Source organism: Phymastichus coffea, unplaced genomic scaffold (genome assembly GCF_024137745.1).
Source record: "Phymastichus coffea isolate CEN01 unplaced genomic scaffold, Cenicafe_Pcof_1.1 PCOF00027, whole genome shotgun sequence".
Lineage (NCBI taxonomy): Eukaryota > Metazoa > Arthropoda > Insecta > Hymenoptera > Eulophidae > Phymastichus > Phymastichus coffea.
Window position 1 is genome coordinate 3,072,893 of NW_026706838.1, and position 11,761 is coordinate 3,084,653.

An 11,761-nucleotide genomic window follows, 5' to 3' on the forward strand; every position below is an offset into this window, starting at 1 on the left:
GATAAATTATCCTCCTTTTTTTAAAAAAAAATTCACTCATGTGGTATACACCTTCACATATTACGCACACTATCACATGATCTTTTTAATTTTTATGATATTTATAATATACTTCGTCATAGCCGTCCGGCGGACCTCCACTCGCATCCGCTATCATGGCGTTTTTTGTTAACAACCAATAAATACATTTCCTAATGTAAATATTCAACGTACGCGCTATTCGAAAGCCCGACGTATCCCTAGATTTTCTTTAATTATTTGTTTCATTCTTAATGATAGATTATCTATTTTATCAATAATATTACCAATGTTTATTACTAATTATTCGTTGCTTTCTTACGATTTTTCTTGACTTTTTAGTCTTTTTCTTATTTTTCTTTTGTAATTCCTTGTTGTCTTTTAGCCTTTATGCTTTCAATAGTAAGTCACTGTTTATTCTAGGTTTACCATTGTCCAATTATTTAGTTGTATGCTCAGGAAGCATGTATGCGCCCTAGCTCTTCAGATTCCGCTAGGCTACGGAATCACACGTAGATTTGTAAGAGATGCAGAGAGTAAAAAAATAGCAACACGCACTTTTCTATGAAAGAAAACAAATCAACGAAAATATATTTAAATGTTACATATATTGTACGTATACATGAACCAGTGATCAACGCTGTTATAACACTGGAGATAGCTGTGTTACTGTAGGTTGGCTGCAGGTTGTAAGCCAACCCACATTTACGACTACCAATGAAGATGCGCGCGAGAGAGAAAAGAGAGAGATAGTTCCATGCTGTCTGTGCTGACGTGGTGCTGCTGGCCATTCGGCGAAGCTACTGCTGGGCGTTGTAGAAGATCTCTAGAGGGATTATGCTCCTAACACTAGCTGGCACCACGGCCGCTCGCCGACGGACCCACGGTCGGCGCCTGGTCGTCGGGGAATTGCTAATAATCCATGGAAAATGGCTACTGTAATAATGACGCACAGATTTTCCGGCGAAGGCAGCTGAAATGCGTGGCTGTTGATGATACCGTACACCGTCGATCGCCAACAACCGTGTTTCCGTCCACCGGTACCGATTCGAAACTCTTCGCTGTGCGTCTCACCGCTCGTCACTCCAGCTAAAACTCTCTTGCATCAGTTCACTCTTTATTCAATCGCTAACAGCGTTTACAATAACAACAATCGAACCAAGAGCTTAACTGCTCACCGCCACAGATGATTTTTCCCGATCGTAGTGCTACCTCTTCTTTCTTCCCCACGGAGCGTGAAATATTTCAAAATGAACCTATCAATAAATATTTCGCTTAAATATCTCTAGAAAGTTTCTAAAATATACTCTCCTCCACTTGCTTTTGAGCACCCAACACGAAAATCGGCAAAGCTAGAAAGTGTTATTGCTTGGTACCCAAAAGTCGTACCTTAAAAAATTAATAGGTATTCGAAAGAGGAGGTGAAAATCTGTCTATAACGTTATTGCAGACTATCAAATTCGAGTTTTTTATGATTAACAAAAACATATAAAAAAATGTAAAAAATTTCATTTGACTTTAACAGGTTGCAAATTTAGATCCAGTAAGCGGAAAAAAAACTGTTAGCAAGCTTAAAATAAAATTACTTTAGCATTAAAATGAGAGCTTGAGCACTTTTCCCAATAATTTTTTACCAAGTTAGAGCATATTTTTGTAAAAAAAAAACAAGGCCTTTTTCAAAACACGAATTCACAAAAAATAAGCAAGATAGAAAAAAATAAAGAGAGAAAAAAGATGTAGTTTTATTTATAGAATACTGCAGTGAAAATTTGGTTTTGAAAAAAACAATTTTTCTCAAAATCTGCGATCCTGTTTTTCGATGAACACGGCGATCATACCATAAAGTCAGCACAGCAGTAATACAACGACTCCGCAGCATTGAGAGTTATCTTCGCACATCGTTGGTCAAAGTCATTACGGTGTCCAAGCGATCGTTTGACTCCATTCTTCAGAGAAAGCACACATAAGCGGTCATTTGTGAGACGGCAGCCACGAGCCGTTCTCATTCGGAATATAAATGTAAAGAGAATATACTCTCTTTAAATTTAGCGCGCTCTACAAAAATATGCGCGCTCATCAAGATCGATTATTTCAATATTTATCCTATCGACAAGAAGTCATATGATCAATATTGATGAGTCCTGTGTTATAATCAACTGAAGATGATAAAGATATACTAAAAATAGTAAATTTAATTAAAATAGAAGATATAAGAAAAGACCAAAAAGATTATGGCAGATTAAATTATACGAAGAATAAAATTACAAACGAATTTGGATTAATATATAAACAAATTAAAAATACAAAGAAGATAATCTTAACTAAGGAATTTAGTATTAAAATGATAGAAGAGATACATACAGAATGGTGTCACTTAGGAATTAGACAAATGATGAGTAGAATATGCCCTCATTACACAGCAAATAATTTTATAGAAAACATAAAAAAAATATGTAAAACATGTGAGACATGTATCAAGAACAAATCAAGAAGACAAAACAAATTAGGAATAATATCTCATTTAGGGCCTGCAACAAAACCATTTGAGATAATGTCAATAGACACGATCGGCGGATTTGGAGGACGAAGATCAACAAAGAGATACCTTCATTTGTTAGTAGACCATTATACTCGTACCAGGTATGCATATATTCTAACATTAAAATCACAAAACACACATGATTTTATAAAATTGGTAAAGAATGTATCAGAAACAGATAAGATTGACTTAATACTGACAGATCAATACCCAGGCATAAATTCTAAAGAATTTAAAAATTACCTAAACGAAGAAAAAGTTAAGTTAATTTTCACTGCTGTAAATTCACCCTTTTCAAATGGCTTAAACGAAAGATTAAATTATACATTGGCGAATAAAATAAGATGTAAGATAAACGAAAAAAATGAAAAAAAGCCTGGACGACAAGAGAAAAAGAATGCGTAGAAAAGTGTAACTTAACAGAACATTCAACTAGAGGATTTATGCCAAAATACTTGTTAGACGGAACTAATACAAACTATTTGCCGAAAGAACTAAGGATAAAAACTAATACAGAAGATTGGAAAAAAACAGGGAATTAGCCTTTAAGAATTAAATTTAAAATCACATAATTATAACAAGAAATTATATGACAAAAACAGAAAAGAACACGAATTTCAAATAGGTGATTCATTATACGAGGGTCGTTTGAAAAGTCCGTGCAAAAGTAAAAACTGCTTGATTTTTTTTAATAAATCTTTTTTATTTTTCAACATAGTCTCCTTTTAGGCTTATACACTTCATCCAACGCTGCTCTAGTTTGTTAATCCCTTCCAAATAATAAGATTTGTCCAAGTCTGTAAAATAGGCATTCGTTTCTGCAATCACCTCCTCGTTTGAATAAAATCTTTTCCCCGCCAGCCATTTTTTCATATTAGGGAACAAATAGTAGTCCGACGGAGCCAAGTCTGAAGAATAAAGGGGATGTGAAACGAGTTGGAACCCTATCTCCATCAATTTTGCGGCCACAACTGCTGAGGCGTGAGCTGGCGCATTGTCGTGGTGGAAGAGGACTTTTTTGTGGGCCAATCGTGGACGTTTCTCTAGTAACTCGGTTTTCAAACGATCCAATAACGATGAATAATATTCGCCTGTAATGGTTTTACCCTTTTCCAGATAGTCGATGAAGATTGTTCCTTGCGAATCCCAAATGACAGTCGCCATAACATTCCCGGCTGAAGGAATTATCTTCGCCTTTTTCGGAGTAGATTCCCTCTTGGTAACCCATTGTTTAGACTATTCTTTGGTCTCAGAAGTGTAGTGATGTATCCATGTTTCATCTACAATGATGAAACGACGCTTAAAGTCTTGCGGATTTTGCTGGAACAGCTGCAAACCATTCTAGCAACACTTCACACGATCTCGTTTTTGGTCAATCGTGAGCAATCGCGGCACCCATTTAGCGGACAGCTTTTTCATGTCCAAATGTTGGTGCAAAATATTATGTACCCGTTCGCTCGAGATGCCTACTGTACTAGCAATCTCACGCACCTTCACTCTTCTGTCAGCCATCACCATATCATGGATTTTATCAATGATTTCTGAAGTGGTAACCTCAACAGGGCATCCAGAACGTTCAGCGTCTTTTGTGCTCATATGGCCACTCCGAAAATTTTGAAACCACTTATAAACCATTCTGATCGAAGGTGCACAATCACCATAATGTTTATCAAGCTTCTGTTTAATCTCCTGAGGCGTTTTGCCTTTGAAAAAGTAATGTTTAATCAATACACGAAATTCTTTTTCGTCCATTTTTTTACCACCACTCGATTTCTTTGATTGAAACAAATGTAAAACGCAAAGTAATTGGCCGATCTGGCTGAAACTTGGTGTGTGCTCTTCCAAGATATGCCACTAACTGAAAATAACCTTGATACGCACTAGTAGCGCCATCTCTCTGACTTTGCACGGACTTTTCAAACGACCCTCGTACATAGAAAACGACAACAAATTAAATAGAAATAAACTAGATGAACTAAAAATTGGACCATTCGAGATTACAGATAAAATATCAGCATCGATATATAAGATAAATTGAGGAAAAAGAAATCAAGACACGGCATTATTCCATAAATCAAAATTAACACCTGTTATATATTATGATGAAAACTCTAAAAAATTTTTACAAGAAAGTTGGGATATGTAAAGAGAATATACTCTCTTTAAATTTAACGCGCTCTACAATAATATGCGCGCTCATCAAGATCGTTTATTTCAATATCTATCCTATCGACACGAAGTCACATGATCAATTTTGATGAGTCAGCATTAGCAGCAAGTAAATAGAAAGATTAGAGAGAAGAAGACAATTGAAGAGAAACCGTTATGAGATCTACACAAAGAAAGATTATGATTAAGAATAAAGTGATCATAAGTGTTAATTAATTAAGAAAAGTGAAATAATAACTTTAAAATTGATTAAATAAAGAACAATAAGCTAATTAATAAAGAGAAACGAATAATAAACATTAATTGTCGTTTCTCCTATTTACAGGTAATTTATAACTGTGTAAATAACTATTTTTCTTGTAAATAATGTAAATAATTGTTAATAAAAAATTCTCCTATTTACAGAGAAACAAATTTTGTTTATTATCACAGAATATTTTGTCTTATATAAATTATTGCTTTCATGTTTCAATTTTATAATTCCTTTTTGTGCATACAAGCACATTCGATTACTTATAATTACATGTCTGTATGTATATTGAAATTCGAGAAATCAAAATTAAATTAGTCAATCGATCGAAATTTTATTTATGATCTTTATTTATTTATGATCTTGTCACTTCAACTCAGTCTTCCCTCTTCATTACTTACCCTGATTATTTATTTAATGTGAGTTTCATGCTCTAATTTTGCCTTTTCTTTGATCTTATAAATTATCTACATTCAATAATTTTACACTATGTTTGAAATTTTTAAATTTGAGCAACTTTAAATAGTAAATTTTTCAATTATGCAGAAGCAAGTCAGAAAGAAAAGCATTAAAATTCTACTATAACAATATATTAATCAATATAATATTTTAATATTATATAATATTAATCAATTATAATATTTTAATCAAAAGTAATTAGTTTAGTTTTTTCAATTGTTAATTACATAGCCCCACAAACACTAATTTTAAGTACCAAAAACTAGACAAGTATGTTGTACAGGTTGCTGATTCTAAATGTGAGGTTATTGTTAATAACCTGATGAAGTCAGATTCAAGACAATTTCAAGGTTGAATACACATAATCAAAACTAACTTGAAATAGTAGTTATATAGGTTTTTTTTAATCGCTAAATTAGAATTCAGGGTCAGTTTAATCCTTCAAGGTCATATTTAAGGTGAAATCCGCAGAATTCATCAAAACTAAGTTGAAATAGTAGGTCTATAGGATTTTCAGGGCGCTGAGTCCAAATTCAAGGTCAGTTTAACCTTATCAGGTCATGTCGAATGTCATTTCATGGTCAAATACACAGAATTCATTAAATATAAATTGAAATACCAGGTCTCTAGATTGTTCAAATATTTTGAATTTCGTATTTGGGGTCGGTTTGATTATTAGATAAATTTTAACTTCATTTTAATAAGATTCTACACTGAGAGGACGTATTTACGCTCCAGTATATGATACTAATAGATTAGAGAAAGCAAAAGTGACACTTAAATAAATAAAAGGATTGATTACAGTGCAAAATGAATTACCTATAATACGCTGACAGTAAATAACTGATCACAAGTAAATATAGTAGAGAAATTCAAATACAATATTAAATAGGCTTTTATAGCTAATAAAAATTATAATGGATATCTCGCCCTAAAATAATAAAAAGGAAGAATGGAAAAAAGTCAATGGAAAACGGCAGAGGAATAGCCCTGTAAACAGTTCGCAGCAACAAAATAAGCGTTCTCTCTACACGTTGGAGAACTGGCTTGGTACTATAAATCGATATGAGCCATTCAGATTATAAAATGAAAAAAATGAAAACAAAGAAGAAATCAAAATTTAAATCTATAAATCACCACCAATTTATGTTGAAAATGTAGAAAAATTTTGAAGAATTATTAAATAAAATAGTCAAGAATAATTATACGATTAAAGTTCTCAACAACAATAAGATTAGAATTCAACCAAGCGATTGTAATAAATACTTACCAATAGTAAATATATTAAAAGAAAAGAGAACACAATTTTACACTTACGAGGGTGGTCCGATAAGTACTTAGCCTACAAAAGAAAAACGAAAATTTTGGAAAAGTGGCGTTTTATTTTTCAACATAGTCTCCTTTTAATTCGATACACTTGGCCCAGCGATGCTCCAACTTCTTTAACCCGTCTGAAAAATACGTTTCCTCGAGGTCTGAAAAGTAGGCTTCCGTGGCAGCGATTACCTCCTCATTCGACTCAAATTTCTGCCCGACGACTGACTTTTTCAAGTTTGGGAACAAAAAGAAGTCGCACGGGGCTAAATCTGGAGAATACGGTGGATGGGGCAGCAGTTCGTAGCCTAATTCGACCAATTTGGCCATGGCGACAGCGGAGGTGTGAGCCGGTGCGTTGTCATGGTGGAAGAGCACTTTTTTCTTCGCCAAATGGGATCGTTTTTTCTGCAATACGACATCGAATCGGCCCAATAATTCGGCATAGTACAGCCCTGTGAACATTTTGCCCCTCTCCAGGTAGTCGATGTAGATCACACCTTGTGAATCCCAGAAAACGGTGACCACCACCTTTCCGGCCGATGGGGCAGTCTTCGCCTTCTTTGGAGCACTTTCGACGGGTAAAGTCCACTGTTTCGACTGTTCCTTGGTCTACAATGTATACCAGTGGATCCATGTTTCATCGACGTTCACGAAACGACGCAGTAACTGCTTCGGATTGCGCTTAAACAGCGTCAGACGCTGCTCTGAAGTTGTCTCACGGTTGCGCTTGTTGTCTGAAGTGAGCTAACGCGGCACCCATCGTGCCGACAGCTTTCTCATGCCTACAATTTCATGCAAGACATGACCCACGCAGTCTTTTGAAAGGTCTACGATCTTAGTTATCTCGCGTACCTTCGATCGTCGATCTGCCAATACAAGATCGTGAATTTTTGTTACGTTATCCTCCGTGGTAGCCGTTTTCGGAGCACCTGAGCGTGACTCATCAAAAACCAACGTGCAACCACGTTGAAACTCGTTAAACCAATTTTTAACGGTCGCTATCGAAGGAGAATAGTCACCGTGCACAGCATCCAAACGCTTTTTGATTTCGCTGTGCGATTTTCCTTCCAAAAATAAGAATCAAATCACCGACCGATACTGCTCTTTTTCCATTTTTCTAACACGTCCGCTTCAACACGCGGTTACAACAGAACTATGAGTCCAATTCGGCTGAAATTTTGACAGTAACCATCGACAAGGTTGTACTACATGGTAATATATTTCTCTTGCGAGAGTGACGCCATCGAGCGGTGAGGCTAAGTACTTATCGGACCACCCTCGTATTTCTGTTCAACAAGCAAAAATAAATGTATCAAAAAATAAAAAAAAATTATAAGAAATAATGGAAAAACTCGTGAATAGAATGCTAAATAGAATGATAAAGACACGATGCTGAAACTGCTATCAACATTAATCAATAAAATTTCAAAATAATGGATAAATTAAAAATTGTCATATGGAATCATAATGGACTCATACAAAAAAATCTGGAACTAGAAAACTTTCTAACTAGTAAGCAACGTGAAAAATTGAAATGAGCAAAAATTTTTTTTTTAAACCGTTTTTTTTTGTTCAAATCGTATTTAGAATTAGACTGGTACACTTTTTGGGAAATATGATGAGAGATTCAGAAAGGCCATTAAATTCTACGTCGAATACGTGTAGTTGCATATATTTGGACAACCCAACCCATTTTCGTAAAAAATATATACATTGAAAACTGTTATGAAATTCGTCTATTCAGGACTTAATGGGTTAAGTGTATGAGGAACATGTAAAATGAACTCCATCGATATGAGTGCTTATAATTATACACCTGATATCACCGATGATCGTTTCAGATAAATTTTAAAATTATATCAATAATTATAACTAGTTAGACTTTTGATATGAACAGCTGATCGAGTCTGCGCTATAAGACGCGTATTTGTAAGTTAAACATATACCTATACATCGCTATCGAAATATGACTGATATTATATGGACTGATACTTTTAGCATTCAAACTACTGACATTTTCAGCAATTCAGACCATTTTTAGCAATTAAGCGAATTAATATGCAGGTTCTATACACTGCATTATTATAGCGTATTATATGTAGTATTGTACGTAGAATACCTATAATAATCAACCTGAGACGAAATCTGTGACGAGTAGTTGTCTGAAAAAACGACAATCAAAAATTTTTGTTTTCCAAATAGCTTTCTCTAAATTACATCTATTGAACTAAAACTTGTTTGAATGTAAGACGAAAAGATAGACTTTTCATTTTACTATTGGTTACATAAGTATATTATGCATGGAGACTATAAAGATAATAAAATACATTCGGAAAGCCCGTATTAGCCAACTTATTTTTTGTAGTGTCGAGTGCGACAGGCTTCATATCTCTATGTATGCCGTGACCGCGACACTTGATATGTAATCCTTTTTATATTTCGTTTTGCTTCGTGGTTTCACGCTCCAAAATGTGTGCTCCCCAGCATCGAGCATACTAAGACCGGATCGAGGGATGAAATTTCTATAACGGCGTTGAACAATTTATTTATTTAACTCACCGTTATAAATCTTTATAATAAAGAAAAATTCGTCTGACGTTACAACAGTATTTCCTTAATTATTCCAATTAACTATTTATATACTTCTTATAAATTAACCAATTTAATAAAAAAACACTATTGATTAAAAGATAGTAATATTACTTCATTCATATAAAAATATATTTATGTTTCAGATTATTTTGCAAAATCCTATATGTTTGATGATATATACATTTATATCCTGGATATTTTTTTATGACAGAATATCAATTGAAGAAACAAGTTTATTGAATTTTTTTGGATATTCCTATATACAATATCAGAATCAAGTAAGAACTGGCCTTCCATTCATTTCTGGATGTAATAGTTTGAAAGACTGTTAATAAGTTAAACTTATTTCAAACTTATGTTGTAACAATAATAATAATAAAAATAATAATAATAATAATAATAATAATAATAATAATAATAATAATAATAATAATAATAATAATAATTAGGACAGCTGGATAGCGGTCACTACCTTTTTCGAGACTGTCCTGAGAGAGAAGAATGGGTACGGATACCTAGAATTTGGATGAATGTATGAGAAATACCGCGGATGAGTTATGTATGAAAGGCTGAATAAATGAAATGGGCGGAAAGACGTAATAAAACCAAGGAAATGAACAGACGTTTGGACAAAACCAGCAGCGGCGATGTAATACAAAAGTGGTCCCACGCTGCGGGTTAGACAGAAGGTGAAATTTTCCATCCTGGGGCATGCTTCTGAATACACTCAGAGATATGCTCGACGGATGGCGGGTTAGACGGTTCCCATGGGCCACTGAAGCCCGTGCCGCTGATAATCTGGAGCAATCCAGTTTACTCGCTGCTGAGGCTGACGTGTTCCCGGACACACCGGTGGAGTCCGCGACACCTGACTTGGTAGAAAAGAGGGCCGTTTTTGATGGTCTGCTCTCGGCAGATTCCCTGTTTTTACCAGCAAAAAAATTAATAGTAATAGTAATAATAATCATAATAGTAATAATAATAATAATAATTTCCGGATCCTGAATGCCTGGGACTTCTCCTGGATAAGTACAATCCTAATCTGTGGGTCGGTATTTTCCTCAAGCGATGGAATACGGCCAGACTGGTTCTCAATAAAAAAAGAAAGCCGAATGCCTCGTCTTCCTATAGGCCCCTGAGTCTGCTAGAGACAGCGGGTAAACTGTACGAAGCGCTAATAAAAAGGAAACTAACGGATGTGGTAACATCAACGGAGAACCGCGGACAACTGGCATGGTTTTCGAAGGGAATGCTCGACAATAAGGGTAATACGACAGATCACGGATAGTTTTTGGTAGACGAAGCGCATTTGCTACAGGGAGAGACCAATAGAGACACTGGACATCAAGATTCCTTAACTTAGCCAAATGGAGTGATATACTTGAGGCCCTTGAAAGCCTCGACTCTCCATATACGAGGTGTGTTCATAAAGTAAGGTGACTTTGTATTTTTAAGAAAAAATATTTATTTATTTATCAATATTTATGTTGTCCCCTTCAAAGTAATCCCCCTCAGATACAATACACTTATGCCAACGGTTTTTCCAATCCTCAAAGCACTTCTTATAAGCACTTTTCGGTATAGCCTTGAGCTCTTCCAGTGATGCAGTCTTTATCTCTTCAATCGTTGCAAATCTCCGTCCTTTCATAGGTCTCTTTAGTTTTGGGAACAAGAAAAAGTCACATGGGGCCAAATCCGGTGAATATGGTGGCTGAGGCATGATTGTGATGTTGTTTTTGGCCAAAAAATCTCTCACAAGCAAAGATGAGTAAGCAGGGGCATTATCGTGATGCAAAAGCCATGAATTGTTTTTCCACAATTTTGGGCGTTTTCTTCGTATTGCTTCTCGCAAACGGCGCATAACTTCAAGATAATACTGTTTATTGACCGCACGTCCATATAGTAAGAACTCCTGATGCACCACGCCATGGTAATCGAAGAAAACAGTGAGCAAAACTTTGACATTTGATCGAACTTGGCGTGCTTTTTTCGGTCTTGGCTCATCTGGGCTGTTCCATTGGGACAATTGGACTTTGGTTTCGATATCATAACCATATACCCATGATTCGTCACCAGTTATGACCCTTTTGAGTAAATCTGGGTCGTCGTTGACGTCATTCAACAGTTCTTGAGCGATGCTCATGCGACGGTTCTTCTTCAAAATTTAGCAATTTCGGAACAAACTTCGCTGACACACGTCTCATGCCCAAAATGTTAGAAAAAATTTCATGGCACGAGCCAAGCGATATACCAACATCCTCAGCAACTTCTCTGATAGTAATTCGACGATTTTCCAGAACAATTTTCTTCACTGTTTGAACGTTTTCATCAGTTGTTGACGTGCTTGGGCGTCCAGAGTGAGGCTCGTCATTGGCATCTTCCCGGCCATCTTGGAAGAGTTTGTACCACTTGTAAAT

At 35.4% G+C, this 11,761-nt stretch overlaps 1 protein-coding gene across 1 annotated transcript in view; it reads left to right on the plus strand.

Moving 5' to 3' along the window:
* LOC131675626 (protein-S-isoprenylcysteine O-methyltransferase) overlaps window positions 1–9,703 on the plus strand; it is a 109,995-nt gene extending 100,292 nt beyond the window's left edge. The window contains exon 4 of the mRNA XM_058954666.1: window positions 9,488–9,703. Coding sequence (XP_058810649.1) covers window positions 9,488–9,676 — 189 coding nt within the window. The 3' untranslated portion in view covers window positions 9,677–9,703. The remainder of the gene's footprint in view (window positions 1–9,487) is intronic.
* The last annotated feature ends 2,058 nt before the right edge of the window (window positions 9,704–11,761 follow it).